This window comes from Alligator mississippiensis, chromosome 1 (genome assembly GCF_030867095.1).
Source record: "Alligator mississippiensis isolate rAllMis1 chromosome 1, rAllMis1, whole genome shotgun sequence".
NCBI lineage: Eukaryota > Metazoa > Chordata > Crocodylia > Alligatoridae > Alligator > Alligator mississippiensis.
The window spans coordinates 48,015,550-48,039,838 of NC_081824.1; the positions used below are offsets into that span (position 1 = coordinate 48,015,550).

Consider the following 24,289-nt stretch of genomic DNA (forward strand, 5'->3'; position numbering starts at 1 on the left):
CAGAGCATGCAGATGACAGCATGCTGCTGTGCAGCCCACGCCAAGTGCTGGGAACAACCCAGTGCTGGAGCTGGCCCCAGCTGGCAGTGGCAGCCTGCTGTCATCCCACATCCAGATCTGGGGCCCGTGCCCCCTGGGAGGGCTGCGGGGCTGTGCCAGACTGTTCCCAAGGAGAGCAGACCCCCGGATCTGTGTGCAGAATGACAGCAGGCTGCTGTTTCTGGCAAGTGATATGCATTTGCTTTGAACAATTTGAGGTGCAGTTTCCCAGAAACTGCTGCACCTATCTCCTTGAAACTTGGCAGGCTTCATGGTCACAGAAGGGGATAGCATTCCTGCACGTTTCATCTGAATCAGGGAAGAAATGACAAAGTTATAGGCAGTTTTGTGATTCCTCATTATAGCTTATGGCTGAAACACCGAAACACTGTCGAAATTCCGAAACCGCTCCAATACAATTTCGGCCAAAACGAAACGGGACAGCGATTCGAAACACCAAAATGAATCGCTGTCCCTCTGAAACACCAAATCTGAAACAAAATGAAACAGCTGTTTTGGACAGCCCTTCGAAATACTGAGATGAAACACTGAATCTGAAACCAGAATGAAACTCAGGCATTTCGCACAGCCCTGGTATGTATCCATGGGGTATCTTGGGGGCATGCTCACCTTCCTCTGATCCAGAAGAGCAGATTAGGATACAAGCAAGCGCCTGATCCATGAATGAGGCACATTTCCTAGCATGCTCTGGCATACCCAAAAGCTAGTCTACAAATCTGTTTGTGCTCCAGGAGAAAAGGGCTGCTCCTGACACTCATCCCTTTTTTGCATGCTGGTAAGACAGACATACCTCTATTTATAGTTAGCTAGAGCTGTCTCTTTGCAGAGTAATTGCTTTAAGTTAACAAGAAAGCTCCTTCCAAACCGTGTCCCCCTTTTTTTTCTTCAAACACAAAACAGTTTCCCTGAGCCCAGGATAAAGCCCCACGTGTCCTTTATCACTTCCCATTGCTGTCAAAAGGTCACGTGAAAGAAGAAAAGATTTCTACTAACCAGGTAAATACCTAGAGTGTTTCAAATAATGCTGTTTGGCTGCAGAAACATGTAATGTAGGGGTGTCTTGCCGTGGAAAGGTAGCATGGGAAGGTGCACTGCTGCCAGAACCTACACTGTCTGAAGGCTTCAGATCCAAAATACTTTCAAATCTGTAACAGAGAGAAACCACCATAAGCCCCAAATTCAAGGAATGCATTTCACTCATGCTAACCTCTTCCTGAATCTCGTCCCCAGGAATTACAACTCACGATGTGTTTGATACTATAAAGATTGAAAATATCACCTTGCAGTTTTGTTAAAATACCTAAGTCACTTAGAAGCCTAAGTCGTCTTTTTAAGAGACCTTAGGTCACTGACAAGTCATTCTGTAACCTCTTCCAATTGCCTCTGACTCAAGGGACTTGCAGCCTAATTCCGAGACACACAATACAGTTCAGCCATGTGGAACATGCTAACATGATGATTCAAGTGTGAAGTGGTAAAGGTGCATTCTGAGAAAGCAGCACTGGAAAGGCTTCCCAGGCTAAGCATATTTGAGAAAAAATTGTGTAAAGAGATCGTGAGCATGGAGTGACTATTCCAAGTGCAGGGGACAGCAAAAAGCCAAGAACAACTGGAGTGTACAAATGTAAAGCACCTGGCACTGACTTATTAGGAGCCATCTAAATATCTATGTAGGAGAGAAAGAAAGGAGGAAAAAAATGAAACCAAGCATCATAGATTCATAGATTTCATAGACATTAGGGCTGGAAAGGACCTTATAAGATCATCAGATTGGAGTAAGGTCTAAAGAGGAGACCAAATCAACTTACCTACAAAGACCTTCATTGGTCTGTCTTTTCTTGTTTTTCAAATCAGTTTTGCTGAGGGAAGAGTTAAAATCCAGGTCTTCCAAATCATCCCAATCTTCAGCCCCTTTCACTGTTTTAGTAATGTGACCCCATCTTTGCCGAGGCTTCGGTTTCAGTTCACCATTTGTATTCTCTACCCCATCTGGAATTTTCTGCCAGTACAATGAAAACACAGTATTTACTTCCTTAGCTGCATGCTGTAAGAGGGTAGGAATCAAGACAGAATTTACTCTCCCCTGACCACAAAGAAAAACAAGAGAGAGAGAGAGATTTTGTATCATCTCTTGTACCACCTTCTGTTTCAACAAGATAGTCTGCAGAAGGATGGAAATCTCAGGTCTCTTTTCTCTAGATTTCTTCTTGAACTATACTACAAAAAGCAACCTTTCTAAGAATGGGAAGGGGGAGTTAAGATTACTTAAGACAGGCTGTAGAATACCTATCATTGGTAGTTTTTAAGAACAGGTTAGACCTTTCTGTACCGTGGGCTGGATGGGCGGGGCCCAACCATCCATGGGTCTGATCTGGCTGTGTTGGGGGAGCGGGGGTTATTCTAGCCCTGATTCAGTCCTGGTGGGGAAGAAGGTATGGCTTGGCACCAACCTGGCCACATAGGAGAGAAATGGGGTGTGGCCCAGTTTCCACCTGGCCACAGAGGACTTGGGAATTTGGTAGCGGGGGGGGGGGGGGGGGGTGGCATATTAATTTCCATGGCTCCTCTACCCCCAAATTTCCCAAGGGAGTCCTGTGGGCCTGATGCCATGTTTTCATGGGCCAGAGCTGGCCTGTAGGCTGAGGGTTAAACATTCCTGGGTTAGACAAACACTTGGCTGAGATTGTTTAAACATGAATGACCCTACCTTGAAGCTCCTTCCAGCCCTAGTATTTTATAATTCTAAGGATCACCTTGTGCTGGATTTCTGCCTTCAGGCTCCATTCTTACGGACATAAAACTGCTAAACTCCCATACATCAGGTGCCAGGATCCATGTGGCATAAACACTAAAACATGCACCAGTACAACTGATTTCTCTTACTGGATTTTGCAGGTGCAAATCCCAGCACCTACCGCCTTAGCAGCTGTTTAAGTGAACATGCATATATTTGCATTTTGTCAAGTTTTGTACATGCTCAAGTGCAAAAGCTACATCTTCACAGTAAAAACTACTACTTATTCTTTTGATATGGTTGGTCCCAACTGTTCTCTCACTTGGGCCAAAGTCTCATGTACACTAAAAGCATTCCACATCACCCTGACATTGTAAATGACATGAAGTAAGCATAAATTACAGGTTCTCTTAAAGTCATTTTTTGATGCCAGAATCACATAAAGTGGCCGTAAAATAAATGTGAGTTCTGCCCATGTATTTAATTTATTTCAGCCTAAGTAAGGACACATGAACAAGTTACCATGAAACAGGAAGAAACCTAGATAAGCTAACTTGCACTTACTGCCAGTTTAGAGAATGTATGTGGACAGTCACCGAGGAGTAGCTGACATGCTACAAGTTGCAATAACATGTTTGTGTGCTTAGATCCCAAGACTCTAGTGATTTCAGGCAGCTGTTTTTGACTTATAACAGGGTGAAGAGAGATAGCCCAGCTATTCTTAACTCCTATTTTACTTCTTCTTATTACAATACAAGGACAACAAATTCATTCATAAAAACACCACCAAAAAAAATCTAATTTATGAAAAATAGGCTCATTGGTTGTTCCAGTTTGCTCCTTACCTGTTGAGGAACCTTATTGTGAATTGCTGGCAGAAGCACCTGGTTAGACTTGTCCTCTCTTACATGATCACTCACTGAGGCATCAATTTTATATGGGTACACCAGGTGCTGGGAAGACTGGCTTTGCAGAAATGCTCTGGATGAAAGACAGGCTTGGGGTTTTGGGGGAGGCTGTGCAGGAGGAGCAGGTTTAATGTGGTGCTGTGCTGGTTTATCATGGAGCTCTTTCTGATGTTTTCCCAGATCCTGAATGCAGTGAGAGGTGCCCAAGGCACGCCCAACTTGGAAGTATGGGTATCGAAGTGCCTAAAACACAGAGGCATCAGTATTCAGTGGAGGAAGCCAGAGTCCCTGACTAAGCTGTCACATGGGATAACTCCCAGGTCAAGTAATACCTGACAAAGGAAAAAGGAAAGAGACAATGGAAGATATACTGCCAAAAAGAATAGTGTAAGGTGCTCTACACACTTAGAGGGGAAAAATAATTTTCTCCAGAAATGAAGAATTTTAAACTTTGGGTGCTGGCACATTCAAACAAACCCAGATCTTGCCTGGTGGAAGGGCAACTTGAGTTAAATACTAATAAGAAAAGTACTCGATAAATTTACATCATCTCAGCACAGACCCTCACTCATGAGCATTGACAATATGATTTTTCAGCTCATGCCATCCAAACCAGCCCCAAGATGAAACTTTTGGAAGAAATGACAAAGGCTGACCAATAGAGCAAACCAATTAGAGGATCCATCAGGAACTGACATTGATCAAGGCTACATTTAAAAATTGCCTAACCAAAACTGCCAAACTGTGTGTACCTAGAGGCTATAGAAACCATTATATGCCATGCTGGGAAGAGCAGTGCGATCAGCTCTTCAACATCATTATGTCCCTGCAACTGTAAGAACTACAGAACAGCTGGCTACCACATGAACAATATCAAAAAAGAGAGATGACTTACTTCCACAGAAGGATTGGATATGACCCACTCAAGCAGAAAAACACTGGTGCATCATTAACAGCCAAAGGCACCAAAAATGACATTCCCTCCACCAAAAATACTGTGCAACAACAGCAAATACAGTAACTCAAGCAAGCAACACAGAGAAATGATTAGTTCAGAAACCTGACTCATGAACACCTTAAATCACCCCAATGTCAGCCTTAACTGCCCCTATCTCTGGCAATGAGTTCAACACATTGATCACATTGATTTCAAAATGATCAAGACTGGCAAGGCTGCTGGACCAGATAAGATACTCCCATAATACATTACAAAGCTTGGAACCACAATGAAAAGATGGCTTCAGTAATTCTAATATTATAAAAGCCGTAGTCTATCTGTCTGTCTGTCTGTCCATAACGCTTTATTCGCATTCTGACTGGCTGATGGAAACAACCAATCAGAGCGCAAATACAGTGTTCAGATAAGAGGTGGCGGCATGGCAGACCGCTGCCACAGGGACACAGGAGACAGAGCGGGGGGGAGAAGGCAACGCAGCCCTGCTCCCATGCCCTGCTCCCTGGAGGCGGTGGCAACGGAGCAGACAGTACGGGGGATGGGGGCAAGGCCAGTGGAGCTGGCCTTGCCCTCCCTGCTTGCTTCTTGGAGGTAGCGACGGCAGGACGGTCAAGATGCCCTGCTCCCTCCAGGCATGGGGGCTGAGGCCAGCACTGCTGGCCTCACCCCCCCCCTTTGCTGCTCCCTTCCAACGTGGGGGGGGAGGGGGAGAAGAAGGCTCAGGCCTATGGGGCGGTGGCAGGCAGGGGAGTAATGGACCGAAATGGGGTAAGAGAAGTCAGCTTGCCTTGGCAGTAAGGGGTGGGGAGCAGCAGACCCGGACCAATGCAGGGGGGAGGGGGAGGGGCATGGGAGGAGTGGACCCAGCCCCGAAATGGTGGCGAGGCCTGACCCCGAAATGGAGGGTGGGCTGGAGTGGCCTGGACTGGCCCTGAAACAGCACCGGAGAAGATGGGAGTGGGGTGGGCCCAACATCAGCCCCACAGCGGTGATGGGGATAGCAAGGGAGCACGCTCAGCCCCAAAATGGAGAGTATGGCCGGGGGGGCGCACTGGGCCCAGCCTGTCCTGGAAATGGCAATGGGGAGGTTTGGGGGAGGGGCGGGTCCACCCCTGCAATGGTGGCGGGTGTGTGGGCCGGGAGCGGTCCAAGGCCCTCGGGGGGGGGGGGGGGGGGGTTTGCGCGGTGGGCTGTGGCCAGCAGCCCGGACACGCCGGGTCGGGGAAGGCAGGCGGCACGCTAGAATTAGGCACGGACGCTTAGCGGTTGATTTAAGATTATTTTACTTACACCGAAGATGGTCGCGGTGCAGGCAGGAAAACTTGCTTGAGTTGCAGTTACAGACAGAAAAGAAGAGAGGCAGACTAGAGTTCCTTCCCATGAACCTTCTAGCCCAATCCGGTTGAAAGCTTTAAACCGCAAGCCCGTCGTGTCAACCGAAGAAAGTAACTCGAAGCAAAGAGCTCTGAATACACTCATACAAAGTTTGCTAGGCTCCGTGGAACTTGCACGCAGGGAAGGGTACGTCGAGGGATCAGGCGGCGACGGGGAGAGGCGAGAGGCTGATCAGACCCCTACAGCCAACTCTAAGGTACACGCGCTGGGTCCGATAGGCTCCGCAGTGCACCTAGAGTTCTCCTCAAGATGTTTACGGAGTCCCCCCTTGCGGGGTTCTCCTCCGGAGTTCTCCAACTTGGGCGGAAACCGCTCAAGCCTCTCATACGGCTAGCAGGCCAATCACTAGCCGCCACGTGGGAATAATTTAGAACTGGCCAATAGTGGGACACAAATTTGCATGTGAATGGCGGGAACTCCTTGCACCGTGCATTTCTCTTTTGCAACCTAGAAATGCACCCTGCAAAGAAAGCTACGAGTGGCGGGAAATAATTTAGCAGTGCCGAAGCACACACAAACAAAAATCACACCCTTGGGTTGTGACAGCGGGGACCTTGGGGTGGGGGGAGCCGGACACAGGCCTGTCCCCGCCCACATCCGCCACCCATCATTCTTGAAGGGCAATTGGCTAGTTAATGCATATATTTCTACAAGGTAGCAGACTTAGAAAAATCTGGAAAAAAGCTGACGTTGTTGCCATCCTGAAACCCAAATAAACCACCAAAGGATCCAAAGAGCTACCAATCCATCTTACTCTGTGTTGCATACAAAATTTTGGAACACATAATCTGGACTAGAACAGAGAACATAATTGATCCCCATCTCCAAAAAGAACTAGCTGGCTTTCAGAAAAAGTGGTGTACCACTGACCAAATTATAATACTTATATCTGACATAGAAAATAAGATTTGAAATGAGGCAGAAAACAGGTGCGATTTTTATTGACCTAAGAACCACCTATGACACTGTATGGCACCAAGTCCTCAAATATAAACTGTATCCTATGATACCTGACTGCAGGCTATGTGCTTTCATCATAAACATGATCTCCAGCAACTCATTACCAGCCAAGGAGAAAAAAGCAAGAGTATAAACTCTGAAGAATGGACAGGGTCAGTGGTAGCACCAATACTTTTCATTGTACGTACTTTAGACTTCCTGCATATAACACCAAAGTGACAAATGTACCCTGACAACCTTGCCATAGTAGCCTAAGAAATAGAGAAGACAGAATTGGAAAAGTTACTGAATACTGACATGGAACTTGTTGTGACGACCTCTACAAATGGCACTTAAATAAAAATGCTGTGCATCAGTAAATCAGTATTAATTATCACCTTCCACCTGGGCAATTGTTGAGCCAAGAGCATGGTGAATATCAGCGTAGGTAACCATGTCCTTCCTCATGAGCATATCCCAGCCTACTTAGGAGTCACATCACACTCAAAAGGTCGGCAGTAAAGTCCCTGAATGGGTAGCTGCCTTAAGTTGTTTAGCCAAAATGTCATAGGGTGCCAACTTCAAGGTGCTTAGAACTCCCACACTTACAATGGTATATGCCCCAGGAAAATGTTGCACTACTGTATGGTTCAGAAGTTGTCGCACTAAAAAGCTCAATGCTACTTAACAGTGCGCTGAGACTTGTAACAGGTTGTACAGTTTACATACAGATCTACTCCCTGTACTCTTAGGCCTCAGACCAAGTGTTACAAGTCATACCCCAACATGATTACCCTAACACCATCGAGGCAAGAGATGGTGAAAATCACCTGTTCCATCAACTGAAGACTCAAACAGATGGAGGCTTAAGAGGCTTAAAAGTCATACAACATTTATATACGAAGCCCACAAGCTCCTGGAAGAGATAGGGGACGCTGAACCAAACCTATGGGCGGCAATGGAGTGGGCTGACTGCTGAGAAAGGTCAGACCTATTCCTACAGAATTTTAAACCAAATGAGTCCCCCATTGGGCACGACCTTGACAGAGAGACCTGGGTCAAGCTAAACAGACTGAGATCTGGATATGGTCTCTTCAAAACAACACTGTACAAGATGAAAATCTTGGACAGCCCCATGTGTGAATGCAGTGTCCAATAAACAGCACAGCACTTAATCAAAAGCTGCAATTTTTACAAATGCCCAAATGGGGCAGATGACGTGTGCGCATTGAGCGATAATACCAAACAGGGGCTCAGATTTGGAAGTCGTTGTCTGATGCAATACGAAAGAAAAAAAGAGAGCGAGCGAAGGTACATTCTAATTTTAGTCAGATTTTTCCCCCCCTTAACACTTTCATAAATCATGAAAATCATGCTAGTTGCAATCATCTAGCATTGATGACATAGAGCTAGGACTAGCGCCCAAGGTCAAAGATAATAAAAAGTCCTTTTTCAAATATATAGGGAGGATGAAGAAGGCACCGGGAAATGTGGGGCCCCTGCAAGATACACTGGGCAATCTGGTGGTTGCACCAGAGGAGAAGGCAGACCTCTTTAACAAATTCTTCACCTCCGTTTTCTTGTGCAGGGACCGGGACATCCCCACCGTGATTCAAGACAGACTCGAGGGGAATGCCTCAAGACCTAAGGTTGAGGAGGACCGGGTTAAAGTGCTTCTGGAGGGGCTGGACTTGTTCAAATCAGCAGGTCCACATGCTCTCCACCCCAGGGTGTTGAGGGAGCTAGCAGGGGTTATTGAAGGGCCCTTGGCATGGCTTTACAAGCGCTTGTGGTGCTTGGGCCAGGTACCAGATGATTGGAAGATAGCCAATGCGGTCCCCATCTTTAAAAAAGGGAGGAGGGAGGACCCGGTCAACTATAGGCCCATCAGTCTTACCTCAATCCTGGGGAAACTCTTTGAGAAGATCATCAAGGAGCACATCTGTGATGGGATGGCATTGGGGATGATGCTGAAGGGCAACCAGCACGATTTCATTAGAGGCAGGTCATGTCAGACCAACCTGATTGCCTTTTACGATCAGGTCACAAAAGCATTGGATGCAGGTGTCACCATGCATGTAGTCTTTCTGGACTTCAGCAAGGCCTTTGACACTGTCTCCCACCCCATCCTCATTAAAAAACTAGGCGACTGTGGCATCGATGCCTACACAGTCAAATGGATTGCAAATTGGCTGAAGGGTCATACTCAGAGGGTGGTGTTGGACGGGTCATATTTGACCTGGGGGGAAGTGGGCAGCGGAGTCCCCCAGGGCTCGGTCCTTGGGCCCGCACTGTTCAATTTCTTTATCAGCGATTTAGATGATGGGGTGAAAAGCAACCTGTTTAAATTTGCTGATGACACCAACATTTGGGGTGAGGTGGGCACGTTAGTAGGGAGAGAAAGACTGCAGAAAGACCTGGATAGGTTGCAGGGGTGGGCTAACAAAAATAGGATGCGTTTCAATACTGACAAACGCAGGGTGCTGCACTTCGGCAGTAGTAACCAGCAGCACACTTATAAGATGGGAAACTCCCTTCTTGAGAGCACGGAGGCAGAAAGGGATCTTGAAGTCATCATTGACTCCAAGATGAACATGGGCCAACAATGCGAGGTCACGGTCGGCTGGGCTAACCGGACCTTATCGTGCATCCGCAGGTGCCTCTCAAGTAGGTCCAAGGAGGTGATCCTCCCCCTCTACGCGACACTGGTCAGGCCACAGCTGGAGTACTGTGTCCAGTTCTGGGCACCCCACTTCAAGGGGGATGTGGACAATATTGAGAGGGTCTAGAGGAGGGCCACCCACATGATCTGGGGACAGCAGGGCAGACCCTACAATGAGAGGCTACGGGACCTGAACCTGTTCAGCCTTCACAAGAGAAGGCTGAGGGGGGACCTGGTGATAAACTCACTAGGGGGGGACCAGAAGGGCTTGGGGGAAACCTTGTTTCCCCTAGCACCCCCGGGATAACAAGGAATAACGGTCACAAAGTGTTGGAGAGTAGGTTTAGATTAGACATCCGTAGGAACTACTTCACAGTAAGGGCGGCTAGGATCTGGAACCAACTTCCAAGGGAAGTGGTGATGGCTCCTACCCTGGGGGTCTTTAAGAAGCGGCTTGATGCCTACCTGACTGGGGTCAATTGAGTCCAGTTTTCCTCCTGCCCAGGCAGGGGGTCGGACTTGAAGATCTACAAGGTACCTTCCAACCCTACTTCTATGATTCTATGATCTTTGCCCTGCTTACAAGGAAATTAAGTAGTTGTGAGTGAACAATAAAGCACTGGTTCATTGTTGCCTAGTGTTGCTTATCCAGGTGCAGTTTTTTACTCCCTAGATCCTATTAACTGGAAGAAGTGTCCACTATCTCCTTGCCTCATAGGTTTTTACCACATTACATTCTTGTCTTACCTGGCTGCAAAGTTCCATTTGCTTATATAACTATTTGTGCTAAATAATTTGAAAATATATTTTTGGATATTCTCATCTGTGAATTTCTCTCCCACTTCTATTTAATAATTTATCTCCCACATTATTCAACACTTTGTGGATATGCTTTCTGTGAGAGACTGGATGCAAAATAACAATCCAGGCCTAGTCTTCATGAAGTCAAAGGAATTTTAACCTTAAGTTCTCTCTAGGTCCCCTGCCTGTTTATTTACTTAGGTCCATAACCTGTAAGGTAATGAATTCCCTCAACCCCACAGAGGTTGAGGAGCTCATTATTTGCAACAGAAGGTGTGACTGCAGCATGAGTGGCCATACCTTAGAAAGCTTTAACCTAGGTAGCACAAATACCAATAGCAAGGAAGACACAGAGCCACAGACTTTAATATGTTTGAGCCTTTTGTATACATATCAAGGGCTCTGAACCCTAGCTCAAGGACTCTGTGGCCTATACAGCTATACACTGAGTGATATGTTATTCAGACTGTCTAGGTTAAGACTGTCCAGAGTAGATATTTTGCAGGGATAGAGTCCTAGCTGTCATAAAAAGATGTGGGGAAAAAAGGAAAGAGTGATGAACAGTCACCAGGTGCTGATAAACAAAATGAAAACCAACCTGACTAGCCGTTGGTCGTTTTTTGGGGTCCCACTGTAGCATATCTCGCATAAGCTGAACCGCCTCACTGCTTGCATTAGGAATTAGTGTTTTCAGGTTGTTAGGTACACACTGGGGCCAACGGAAATTCATGGCAGATGCAAGTTGATAGCCTTCAAGCCAGTCATTCTGAAAGCAATGGTATTCCATTAGAATGTCATATGACATCATGGCTCTTAAATACTACGAGTATTAATTCACAGTATCTTTCATCCAATGATCTCAAGGTGCTTCAGAGTCTTAAAATTCAAAGCTCTAATGTGACAGAGAGCTATTTTACAAGCAGGGAATCTGATGGCAGGATCACATCACCAGTTACTGGCACAAGTGGGATTAGGAGGTAGGAGTCCAACCACTGGAGAGAAATTCACACTCAATTGTAAGTGAAAGTTTAATGCAACAGAACAGACCAAAGGACACCAGAAATACCAACTACCTTTTTTGGTCTTTGATAATGTTCTTTGCTGAACATGTTCAAAACAATTTTAGTGACTTCAAAGAAAATTAAAGTTTTATTACAACTCAGCTCTGAATCAGTACCGGGTATAGCAACAAATATAGAAGATGACCTTCTACCCTATTTCATCAGCATTTTAACATTGCTGGCCTGTGAAACATGACTAAACACTCAACTCTTACTTGGCTACCTTTTTTGGAGTTCCAAGCACTTGGCAAATCTTGAATATAGTGTCGATTTCACTGGCACCTGGGAAAAGAGGCCTCAATGTGTAAACTTCTGCCATTATACAACCAACAGCCCAGATATCAATGGGGGAACTGTAGCTGGTGGACCTCAGGAGAACTTCAGGAGCCCTATACCTGTAAAACAACCACAGTTATGGTATTCACAAATGAGTGCTTCACAACATGGTTATTTCCAAGCAAGTCATGCTGAGTTTTTTGTTCTCTGCTTTGCAGAAACCCAGCAATTTCCAGCCATTAGCAACTGGCTACTAGAGGGGACTGCAGCTCTTTTAGAAATCAGGCTGTTATCTCTAAGTCTCTCTAGCATGCCACATTCTCAGCATGTCCCCTTGACTACATCAGCTCTTCCCTATGCTTCTTAAAGACTGCACATCATGAAACATTTTATGAGAGCTGGAGAATATTTTTCACGTGCCAGTAGTTAAGCAATATTAATTATCTCCAGGTATGGTACTGCTTTTTGTCCCTGTACCACTTACCTTGCACGCACTGAAGATTTTTAATTAGGCTAAATTAAGTGTGATGCGCTACATTTATGGCTCCATAAACACATTATTTTTAACTTCAGTTAAGTATGTCCATCTTACAACATAGCCAAACACCTGCATTTACCATCTTGTAGATACGTAGTCTGTGTAAGGCGGTCTGGATCTGATTTCTCGGGCTAAGCCAAAGTCTGCTATTTTCACAAGTTCTGGTCCCATGCAAAGGAGGTTTTCAGGTTTCAAGTCTCTGTGAAAGAACCCTGCAATTCAAATTAAATATCAGCCTGCACTGCAGCTTAACAACTCTTTGTAGTCTTTTATTTTTCATCAGAATGCCTTCAGATAAGTTGCCACTGCTCTCTGTTGAATAGATCAGAAGATCAAAATGTAAAATAACTTGCTGGTCAATACAGCTTAGTCCAATTGGTATGGATTCAGAGAGAAGTTCAAATTCTTAGGAAATCTGGTCACATATCTACTTTTAAAATTAATGCAATATACATAGTATTACTGTTACTTTTTATTTTAATGGAAAATATGCAAGTAGAATATTAAAATATCTGTATCTGCACCCCTCCATCCCCATTTAATTTAAACAAAATACTGTGCATATAAAAATCAAGGAAAAATTTCTGGACTTCTCTAGCATTTTCTATCTATGAATCTTAGAACACCTGACCATCAGTGGATACTGCAGTGGAGATCAAGTCAGGTACCTGAGATGTAATTCCCTTGAGGCAAACAAGATGGTGTTCCTCGAAAGGTACCTCCCATAAAGGGACTTGTCTCAGGAATGTCAGTTTTAACTTCAGTGGCCAAAGTCTGTCCTGAAATGTCATGCTGCAAAACCATACTTTAGAGAAAGTACAGATTCTCACATGAGGGTAGAGGCTGAAGGATGATTTATGTTAGTGAGTGGCAATGTTCTTTCAGGGGAAAACCAATATAGCTCACCTTGGCTCCTAGATGGGCTGGCGCTAAAGCCTGGATGCTACTGGTTCTCCCCACTGCCCAAATGCAGCATGGCCCAGAGAGCTCCCAGCTGGTCTATGCCATGGCGTAGGTTAAGTTGATCACTATCTGTCTACAGTGCAGCACAGTGCGGGCAAAGTCCCTTGCCATTAAAGCCCACAGTTCTGGGTTGGATCCAGAGGCTCTATGGGCTGGACCCAACCTGAGGGCCATGGGCTGGTGACCCGATTTAGGGTATGTCTACATTATAAAGTGAAGGTGTGATTGTAGCACAAGCTGTCATACCTGTGTCAGCTTAACTTAGCTCCCAACCATCCAGGCCCATAGATACACCATGGACGCAACCTGGGGAAATACTGTGGTTGTTAGCTTGTGGTAAAGCCTGCATGGCCAAGTCATCACTGTTATTGTTAGATCAAGTTACCAAATGTTACAACGACACTTTCATTTTGTTGTAGAAAGACAGCCCTAGATGAGATTTGGGCTGTGTTTAGATGGTATGGCTTCTGAGATGGCTTATTCATTGACAAACTTCTAACTAGAACATTAATGCTTTGTATGGAAAATATGAATTTATGGAGTGTATTTTGAGCTCTGGGTACTGATGTTGTTTAGATTTAGGGCCAGAAAGGCTCAAGGAAGTTAAGAATAGGTACCATGCTCTCTCCCTTTACCTCTCAGGACTGCTGCAGATACAGAAACAGAACCCTGGCTTTGAGACTTCCAGCCTTATACCTTGATCCACAACACTGTCCTGTCTCCCCTGCTGTAAATTTCCAGCTCTTACTTGTGACTGTGATTTGCAACATGTTGCCAGAAAAAATTACAACCCAGTATGCAGGAGGTCAGCATAACAATAAAGCAGCTTTGTCAGAACCAATTAATTCCAGTTCTTGGGTCTACATCATGCTGAGCAAAAATACAAAACATTCTGAAATCTTATGCTTTCTTTGCCAGCATATATTAATGAGGACTTCTGCCCATAGATGAGTATCTGCCCATAGATGATATTAGATTAATAATATAAAAATATGTTGTATGCACCCTTTTGCGAAGGGCAGTGTTTCTTGATTGTTTTGAAGGTTGTGGCCAATAGCCACTAAGTTAACTGTAAGCAAATAAATCTATTAGCATAGGAATGCTTTATAAAGGGACAAATCTAAGTGTATTATTTAAAGTAACTTGGGGGCTTATAATTCCACTTCCAAGGCTCCTACTAATTACTGACCGGAGCTGTTCCTGTGAAGGGTTTGCAGAACCAATGTACTAAGTACAGGGAATCTACAACACAGTGATGCAGAACGAAAAAAACATGACAAATATACAATTAAAAGAAAAAAATGAAATTGCTTGATTAAAATTTTGTTTTACTTTAACTTGTCTTATTAGATCTGGCTGGTACACAAAGTCAATCCTTACTGGTATCCTAAAGGCTGCCTGGAAAATCATGCAAGCTATTTATCACATGGACATTTTACCATCTGTGTATATATACTTGACACTTGCACTAGAGACATAAACATGAAATAAATAGAATGTCCAGCAGAAGTGCCAGAGCAAAAACTCTGAAACCTGAGACCCTCTATTTATCCAATGAACAGCTACAACACAGTTGACTGCAGTCTGAACCTTATTATACTGTCCCACTAACTTAACCTTAGTCCCCTCAGTCCTTACTTGAAAGGGCCATCTGAAAGAGCCCAATCTCTGAGGTCTCTCAAACTTGTTAAGGGAAGTTCCCATTAGCGTTAGCTGTGATAGTTTGATTATGTGGAAACCTATCCACTAGGAACTGGAGAAACATCCAGCAAAGCTGGTTATTATTGCACACCAGGCAACCATCAGATAACAATTCTCCAGTGATTCATCAGTGATCTGAAAATGAACAATTCTGTCCTTTTACGAGAGCCTCTATTAATGCATTAAAACTCAGATTCAAAATACTTAGAGCTAAAATATGGCTTACCATGTTTATGGATAAATGCAAGCCCTTGCAGGATCTGATACATAATATTCCTAACCATTGATTCAGGGAAGAGTTTGTTTCTGTAGGGTAAAAGGTAAAACAGAAATTAATTGGTGTGTTAATACAGCAGTTTATCTTTTATATGAATCTTCAGTAAAAACACCCACTAGAAAAATCCATTCCATGGATACAAGCTGGGCAAGAAGTTGCATAATCTACTGCAAACTTTTAATGAAACAAAAGAGAATCAGGCGCATTCCACAGTTTTGTAGGGATTCAGAGACAGCCTGTCTCAGTTTATTGTATTCACTGTACTTTTTCCACTGGCCTCACTTCTTCAATCTGCAAGGATCAAATATTTTGCTTAGTTTTGCCCTCTAACAGAGAAGGGGCATCTAATTGGCTCTCCCTTCTGTTTTCAGGAAGACATTTCTCTCTGTAGCTGTTGATAGTACAAACAGTCACAACTGCAATATCCTGAAAAAGGATTAGGGCAACAAGTTTAAAGCAACTCTTACTATTGAAGGAAAGAAGAGCTAGACTCACGGGCTAGGTGAGACAAGTACCTCTAGCCCCGCCTCAAGCCATTCCAACACACAGTGACAGTGGCCTTGGGAGATCAGTGATAAGCAACACTGCAAGGAGCCTCGGAGTAATGAAACAAGAGGCCTGAGCATTTTGAAACTCCCTGGGTTTGATTCCACCCCTGAACTTATTCTGACTATCACATATTTTAAAAGTGAAGTCAGCAACCGGAGTCAAACTTTAATACTCATTTTAAGCAAATGGTATTGGAAAAATAAACGAGTTTCTTCGCTTTCCCCTCCAATGTATAAAAATAGTCTTAGCTGACATTCACACACATAATTAAAGCTTAACAGGTTTATGTTTAAAATGCTCAATCATTTAATTATACCATACAATGTCTTTGAAAGTCTTTAAACCATTTGTTTTTTTTATGAGTAAGACACGCATGCTACTTGTAATACCACACAGGAATAAATAAATAGTGTTGTATAATATATACTCTTGAGTCTGCATTTTTTGAGGTTTAGCATTTCATAAATAAGGCCTGATGTCTAGTTACATCTGCAGCTTCATGCAAAGGCTGCCACAACTGGATGTAAAACCAGGCAACATTTGTGCCAGCAAAGCAGTATTTTGGTATTCAAATGTCCATTTGTAAATACATGAATGCAATTCAGTATGCATAATCACAAATGGACAAATGTGCTTGTGAAACTCTATCCTTTCAGATTCCTTATAAAAAAAAAATATGCTTCTCATTCTATCGGGGAATTTTTTAGGACTATTTCAATAATTTGAAAAACTGAACATACCCTTGCTAGAGCTCCTGAACATGAATCACATTTGCACACATTCTTTACTTGTGACCATAATGCATATGCTAAATATTGTTAATGTTCAGGACTGACTGAAAATAGATGTTTTAGTGAGTTTAATTAATTATCCATGGCCATTTTATGCATACTCGTTTTGTATGCAAATATATTCACACAAAAACTGAATGATAATATTATGCTAAATGCCACAATATTCCCAACTGTAAGAGCAGCAGGACAATGGAACAAGTTTTCTAGAGAAGTTGTGGAATCATGGTCACTGGAGATTTCAAGAGGAGGAAGAACTGGCATCTGTCTGGGATAGTTTGGGAGCTACCATGGAGCTGAGGATGGCATCCCAAGTAAAGGACAACAAGAAATTGTTTTTTAGATATATAGGGAGTAAAAGGAAGGCCCAGGGAGGAATGGGACCCCTGCTAAATGGGCAGAAACAATTGGTGACAGACAGGGGGGACAAGGCTGAACTCCTCAATGAGTTCTTTGCCTCAGTGTTCCTAAGCGAGGGGCATGACAAGTCTCTCACTGGGGTTGCAGAGAGGCAGCAGCAAGGCACCAGACTTCCATGCGTAGACCCTGAGATGGTGCAGAGTCACTTGGAAGAACTGGATGCCTTTAAGTCGGCAGGCTCAGATGAGCTCCATCCAAGGGTGCTGAAGGCACTGGCCGACATCATTGCAGAGCCACTGGTGGGAATATTTGAACACTCGTGGCGCACGGGCCAAGTCCCAGAGGACTGGAAAAGGGCCAATGTGGTCCCCATTTTCAAGAAGGGGAGGAAGGAGGACCTGGGCAATTATAGGCTGGTCAGTCTCACCTCCATCCTTGGCAAAGTCTTTGAAAAAATTATCAAGGCTCACATTTGCGGGAGCCCGGCAGGACAAATTATGGTGAGGGGAAACCAGCACGGGTTCGTGGCAAGCAGATCGTGCCTGACCAATCTAGTCTCTTTTTATGACCAGGTTACGAAATGCCTGGACACAGGAGGAGGGGTGGATGTTGTATACTTAGACTTCAGGAAGGCCTTCGATACGGTATCCCACCCCATACTGGTGAACAAGTTAAGAGGCTGTGACTTGGATGACTACACAGTCCGGTGGGTGGCAAACTGGCTGGAGGGTCGCACCCAGAGAGTTGTGGTGGATGGGTCGGCTTTGACCTGGAAGGGTGTGGGCAGTGGGATCCCGCAGGGCTCGGTCCTTGGACCGATACTCTTTAATGTCTTCATCAGCGACTTGGACGAGGGAGTGAAATGTACTCTGTCCAAGTTTGCAGATGACACAAAGCTATGGGGAGAAGTGGACACGCCGGAGGGCAGGGAACAGCTGTAAGCAGACCTGGACAGGTTAGACAAGTGGGCAGAAAACAACAGAATGCAATTCAACAAGGAGAAATGCAAAGTGCTGCACCTAGGGAGGAAAAATGTCCAGCACACCTACAGCCTAGGGAATGACCTGCTGGGTGGCACAGAAGTGGAAAGGGATCTTGGAGTCCTAGTGGACTCTAAGATGAACATGAGTCGGCAGTGTGACGAAGCCATCAGAAAAGCCAACGGCACTTTGTCGTGCATCAGCAGATGCATGACGAATAGGTCCAAGGAGGTGATACTTCCCCTCTATCGGGCGCTGGTCAGACCGCAGTTGGAGTACTGCGTGCAATTCTGGGCGCCGCACTTCAAAAGGGATGCGGATAACCTGGAGAGGGTCCAGAGAAGGGCCACTCGTATGGTTAAGGGCCTGCAGAACAAGCCCTACGAGGAGAGACTAGAGAAACTGGACCTTTTCAGCCTCCGCAAGAGAAGGTTGAGAGGCGACCTGGAGGCTGCCTGTAAGTTCATCACAGGGGCACAGAAGGGAATTGGCGAGTATTTATTCACCAAGGCGCCCCCCGGGGGTAACAAGAAACAATGGCCACAAGCTAGCAGAGAGCAGATTTAGATTGGACATTAGGAAGAACTTCTTCACAGTTCGAGTGGCCAAGGTCTGGAACGGGCTCCCAAGGGAGGTGGTGCTCTCCCCTACCCTGGGGGTCTTCAAGAGGAGGTTAGATAAGCATCTAGCTGGGGTCAGCTAGACCCAGCACTCTTTCCTGCCTATGCAGGGGGTCGGACTCGATGAGCTATTGAGGTCTCTTCCGACCCTAACATCTATGAATCTATGAATCAATGAACCCCAAATCTGTAGAGGGCTGGATTAAATGCCACATAATGCCCCTTCCATCCCTATGATTCTATCAACATTTATTTTTAATATCCATTTAATAAATCAGTCAAACCAACAAGAAATGGTCAATATCAGGAATTTTAGCTATGCTAGGTAAGAAACCTATTGTAGAAAAGCTGCACCAGTATAAGCAAGGCCTAACACCATTGTGATTTATATTGGGGCAGCATATACACACTGGGGGTTGGTATCAGATGTAGTTAAACTGGTGCCACACCCTCTAAAGTATATAAAGCAGAGCAAGGCTTACACTTTATCCTGTAACGTACTACTTTAAGACTGCATTTGACACCTAACAAAAGCACAGCATCTTTCAAAAGACAACACAGGCACTAAAAATAAAGAGCATGAACTCTTTTTAAGTGAATGAATACTTTTATAAGTATGAATGTTTGACAGAATGTGTCACACGCTTGTAAGAAGACATGACAGAATTCACATACCTTTCTTTCATTAATTGATAAAGGTTTTCCTTCATGTATTCAAATATAAAATACAGATGATCATTTTCCCTGATAACTTCTTTCAATTTCACCACATTGGTATGGTTTAATTTCTTCAAAGACTAGAAGCATAAAATACAAAAAGAATTTAGGGACCTAGAACTATCATATATATATCTACTTATGGGAAAAATTTCATATTGTTTTTATAGAAGCCCTTGTTTAAAAAGCTGCTTAAATTTTCCAAGTAGTGGGTAGCTCCACCGTGAAGGCCATAGTCCCCAAATTAATTATTGCATGCACATATGTGCAAGAGCTCCATTTTGTGTGTGTAATCTGACTGCTGTAAACACATTCATTTTTATTTTGGCTCCATTGACCAATCAGGCGCAATCAACTGGAACAACATTAAGTATCTTAATAGTTGTGTTTTTTTCCCACCCCAGCTTCCCACCCTACTACTGCACCTGTGCTAGTAAATGTCAGGTTGGACTTTGAACTCAATTTAACTTTGCTTTCTGAAGAAAAAACTCTTTGGGTCTTTCCCCAACCTTCCCACGTTTTCAATAACCAGTAGCAGCAATAAGTATAGACAAGCCTGTCTGAAGCCAAATTGGAAGAAAAGTGATTTGCACTGCACCATCGCCATTCCAGTTGAGCTGCACTAGTACCAGCCACATTTGGAAATCAAAGAAAAGCAGTTAGCATTGACATTCTGAGCGTGCACCAAAACGTTTATGGCAGCAGGACCATACATTCAAAATTGGGTCTCCACATCAATTGTCCACAAACAGGCATTACTTCTGTGGAAAGGTGTATATGCACAGAGGGTATTGATGAGCAAACGGCATGTGTACATAGGCTCTAGAATACACAATGAAATACACACTTAAACCCCCAGAGCTCCTGTTACAATTGCTGCAGAGTAGCCACACCAGAATTCCGACAGCTACCCTCTGCCTTGAGAAGCTACTCTTGTTCATAGCTTGCTGACTGGTGTTCATTGAATCTGGCAGCAGCTTTCAAATGATTTTTTACATGAATACAAAATAGTGTTGATGGGTTTAAGAAAGTTTGAGAAATAGCGTGAACTACCCACATTGTGCTCTACAGCCCTTACTGTCAGGATGGAGGGCTACTCAATGAAGGGGTCAGAAAATATTTTATGGCACCCAGACACACCACAGAGGATCAATTTTTTTTAAAAAGGGAAAAAAAATCTGAAGAATTAACAGGTACCTTAACTTCTCGAAGATTCATGCATTCTTCCCAAGAATAAAATTTTCTCTTCATCCTGTGTGAGTAGAGGCAAAGGCAAGTAGTAATAGGGTCAGTGTCAGCTACAATCTGAGCTCCATAAATCACACTACTTCCCAGTGCCTCAGGTTCCCCATCTGAAAAAGGGGATATTGTTATTTCCTTGGTTAAAGCAGTTTGTCCCTACAGGTGAGGTGTGCTGTAGATGAGTTAGGTATTACTGTTCTATAAAGGGGTAGTAGTTTTCATGCGTTTCTTAATGCTAAACAATTTTAATCTTGAACGAATAAGAAAAAAGACTTTTGGTAGGCACACACAACTAAAAGGTGGGAGAGTTTGATTTTAAAAAATGTAAATAGCAAAACAGCTAAATCAGATTCATAATGGTGAAGCCAATTTATTCAAATCAAAAGAAATCTCTTCAGAGAACTAGAGTGAGTCCCTACTTTTTTTTCTCCTCCATCATGATCACTTCATGGTCATCGTACTTCTTTTTAGACCTCAATTTTCTCACTTTTTAGCATCCAGGTTTTCTGCACAGTTTAATTTTTTACTTTGTTTATTCTTCCTCAAATGAACTGATCAAGATATATTTGCATTTCCAGTTTCATCTCTTCTTCCAAACTAGAAAATAGCTTTGCTTTACCAGAGATGCACGTTTAATAAAGATGATTAACTGGTTACTTCAAATACACAATGTTTTCTATCACTATGTTACAACTGTGTGAACATGCTGTATCACATACTACCTAGGTAAAATAGTCATGCTTGTCTGAATTCATTTTGGCACCATAGAGGAAGGGTGTCAAATATAAAGCTCCCAGAGCGGCTGGGAATTGGTGGCGGTTTAAAACCCTGCAGCTCCTTAAGAATTCCCTAGTCTGGAGCCCTGTTTCAGCACTGGTGGAGCAAGCAACAGTGGCATAAGCACCTGCGATTCCCTGAGCTGAAATACTGGTTTAGGCAGCCACAGGAGTTCACAATAATGCCACTCACCCTGCCAGCAGAGGTGGGTCCAGATGTAGCTTTTGAGCAGTCCCATGGTCCTGACCTGGCCTGGGAAGCAGGGGGGAGGGAGGAGCAGAGGAAGGGGGGAAGGGAGGTGTGGCACACTAAAGGAGTTTGACACCTCTGGTGTAGCTGTCTCTGGTGTTTTTACCATGGCAACTTCACTAGCATGGACAGAATCCAATTGAGTGAATTTGTACTTGTGTGCCCAAGAGAGTATGTATCACTTCAATAAGAAATCTGGCATTTTCATCTTTAAATGGTTGCTTTTGTTTTCTCCTGCATTGATGGTCCTACGTCAGCAGTTCTAATGTTCTATTATTGCTTCTTAACTCTTAATTCCTTTCAATTCCTGATGTACAATAAATTAGGGCAAGTGCACAAAGTATCTTTTCCATTGTGCTGACCTACTGCAGAGGCCATCTTCAGTAATGATGAAAAACTGAAACATCTGGCAAGGTTTCTGGACAATGCTCCCTCTTCCCTCCCCGCCTCAAAAACCAAGCCTTGTACTAAACTGGATTTAGATGCCATGTTACAAATGTCGTGGATAAAATAGTGAAAAACATTTCAAATGTTTTTCAGCTAACCTGTGTTACCACATGAGTAATAACAAGACAGTTGTAGTTTTTAACCATGGGAACTGATAGAGGGAAACCCCTTGACAAAATGGCACCTGCCTGTCTTCAATAGAATCATAAAATTATGTTTAACACAGTTTAAAATTAAACTTTCCCCCCACCAGGTGAATACACAGACTTTTTTTTAAGATGGATATAGAAAGCATTGTGAAAATGGCTGTAGCTTATACAAATCTCTGTAGCCTGTGCCTGTATAAGAAGTTAAAAATATACATTTTCCCTAGTAAAGATAAAGCCTCTATTGTTTTTAATTAGAGGTATAGGTAACATAATGAAATCTCAGCCTGTGACTATGTTTTGTTTTTTTTTTTTTAATAGAAGTGGACCTGTTTTTTAAGCCACACACAATCTTACCTAAAAACAATTGATAACTGGTCCTTTTAGAAACTGTCTTTTTAAAAAAATGGGAGATCTGAAAATGAAAGTTTTCAAATTCTGGGCTTAATTACACTATTGAAAAGTCTGGTGTCAATGTAAAATAATTTCAGTGTTAAAATTTTAATAGCTCCTTCATACTGAGCCAAATTCTCACCGTGACTGGGTCATTCTGCCATGGAAACATTTTGAACATGAAGACTTCATTTAGAATGGAACAATAAGAGCAACGTACAACATGGCATGTAACAGACGGGATCAAAAGACACACTTACCTTTTCAGAACAAGAAACATTTGGGGTATGATAAAACAGAATGCGCTGAGGTAAATTTGTTTAATGGATCTGAACCGTCCAAGGGTCGGGTCAAATTGGTAAACTGCCACTTAACTTGAGGCACATTAAAATATCTAATTCATTCACAACTTTATATTTTCCTGCACCTATTCACATGATGGAATTTGTACTGGTAGCTTTGTTTTCTACAAGCATGAATCTTTACTCATCACACCTAAGATAACTAAGATAGTAGCATGAGAAGAAGAGAGTGTATTTTACAACGTTGTGTAAGGGTATCTCAGTTAACTTCTTGTTGCAGTAATTATATCAAGAAGGATCTAGGCTATATTGCAGTAAATTCCAAGCATACAAGTTATGTATGTTCTGTACATATGATGCATATTTATCTGTGTGCGCCAATCTAATACAATCTCTTTCAGTAACAGGTCAAATAACTTACTTCTTGATGGCAATTAGCTCTCCGGATTCAATGCTTCTCCCTAGGAGGACGGAGCCGTATGTTCCATCGCCAAGCTGTTTGATAGTTGTATATCTATTCATGATGTGGATCCTTTAGCTGCAAATTCATTTCAGTCCTTTGGATACACTTCCCTGTGTTCCTCCTCTGAGTGTAACCAGTTCTTTCTGTGGCAGCATAAATACAGAGCACTCAGGACCCCATGAAAAGCTGCAAGAATCATGTTTTCAAGGCTTAGCCTTTGGTCTGGAAGCACAGAACACAGTCCATTTGAGTTGTGTATTCTTCTGAGGTCATTTGTTTGAAGTCTCTTTCTTCTTGAAGACATTCGTGAACACAAAGTGGGTTCTTCACTTAGTTATCTACTGATAAAGGGCCAGATAGTACCTGGCTTGAAATGGGTGTGGGCAGAGGAGGGCTCTCACTCCTTAGTCCATTCCCCTCTCTTTCTACCCAGAAGCCAGCTGCAATTGCAGGGTCACCACTTCACAGCAGTCTTGCTAAGAGCTGAAATGGATGGCCATAGGTGATACTACAATTACTAAGGCTCAGTGAGTTCTTGTGGGCTGAGAAAAGAAGTGCCACACCAAAAAGACTGAACACCTCTAAAATGGCAAGGCTTTTTCTCTAGCAAAGACAACCAACCAGGAGTCTGTCTGATAAATCTTTCCCTAACTTCTCAAACTGTCTTTTCATGTCAGAGGTACAGCCTTATATATATTCACAAGAGAAAAAAAAAATCAGTAGACAAAGAACAAGATGCCACAAAATAGGTAGGGTCAAATTTATCCAGGGGTGGTTACACTATGGATGCCTGTGGCTATAGAAATACTTTACATATCCAGATTAACTGACAGACCCATTGTCCTGACACAGCGTGAATGGCAGAATCGCTGAAAAGATAGAATATCTTGCCTAGTCCAACTTCTCCCAATGTTATATTAGATACTAAATGTTTAGATTTAGTTATAAAGGAATAACTATAACCTACACCATGAAAATTAGCC

The 24,289-nt window shown here is 43.5% G+C and overlaps 1 protein-coding gene across 5 annotated transcripts in view; it reads right to left on the reverse strand.

The window, feature by feature from the left end:
• The window catches only part of CILK1 (ciliogenesis associated kinase 1), a 42,959-nt gene that overhangs the window by 11,052 nt on the left and 7,618 nt on the right, over positions 1-24,289 (reverse strand). For 2 of the 5 annotated variants that reach the window (XM_019497267.2, XM_019497256.2), the window contains 10 exons: positions 23,265-23,449; positions 20,485-20,539; positions 19,246-19,367; positions 15,220-15,299; positions 12,409-12,541; positions 11,739-11,910; positions 11,053-11,220; positions 3,640-3,945; positions 1,869-2,059; positions 1,054-1,205 (listed from right to left, as the gene is read on the reverse strand). In XM_019497267.2, coding sequence (XP_019352812.1) covers positions 1,054-1,205; positions 1,869-2,059; positions 3,640-3,945; positions 11,053-11,220; positions 11,739-11,910; positions 12,409-12,541; positions 15,220-15,299; positions 19,246-19,367; positions 20,485-20,539; positions 23,265-23,365 — 1,480 coding nt within the window. In that variant the 5' untranslated portion in view covers positions 23,366-23,449. Of the gene's footprint in view, positions 1-1,053; positions 1,206-1,868; positions 2,060-3,639; positions 3,946-11,052; positions 11,221-11,738; positions 11,911-12,408; positions 12,542-15,219; positions 15,300-19,245; positions 19,368-20,484; positions 20,540-23,264; positions 23,529-24,289 lie in introns of all 5 variants that reach the window. The other 3 variants (XM_019497251.2, XM_019497247.2, XM_019497272.2) reach the window with 2 other exon arrangements.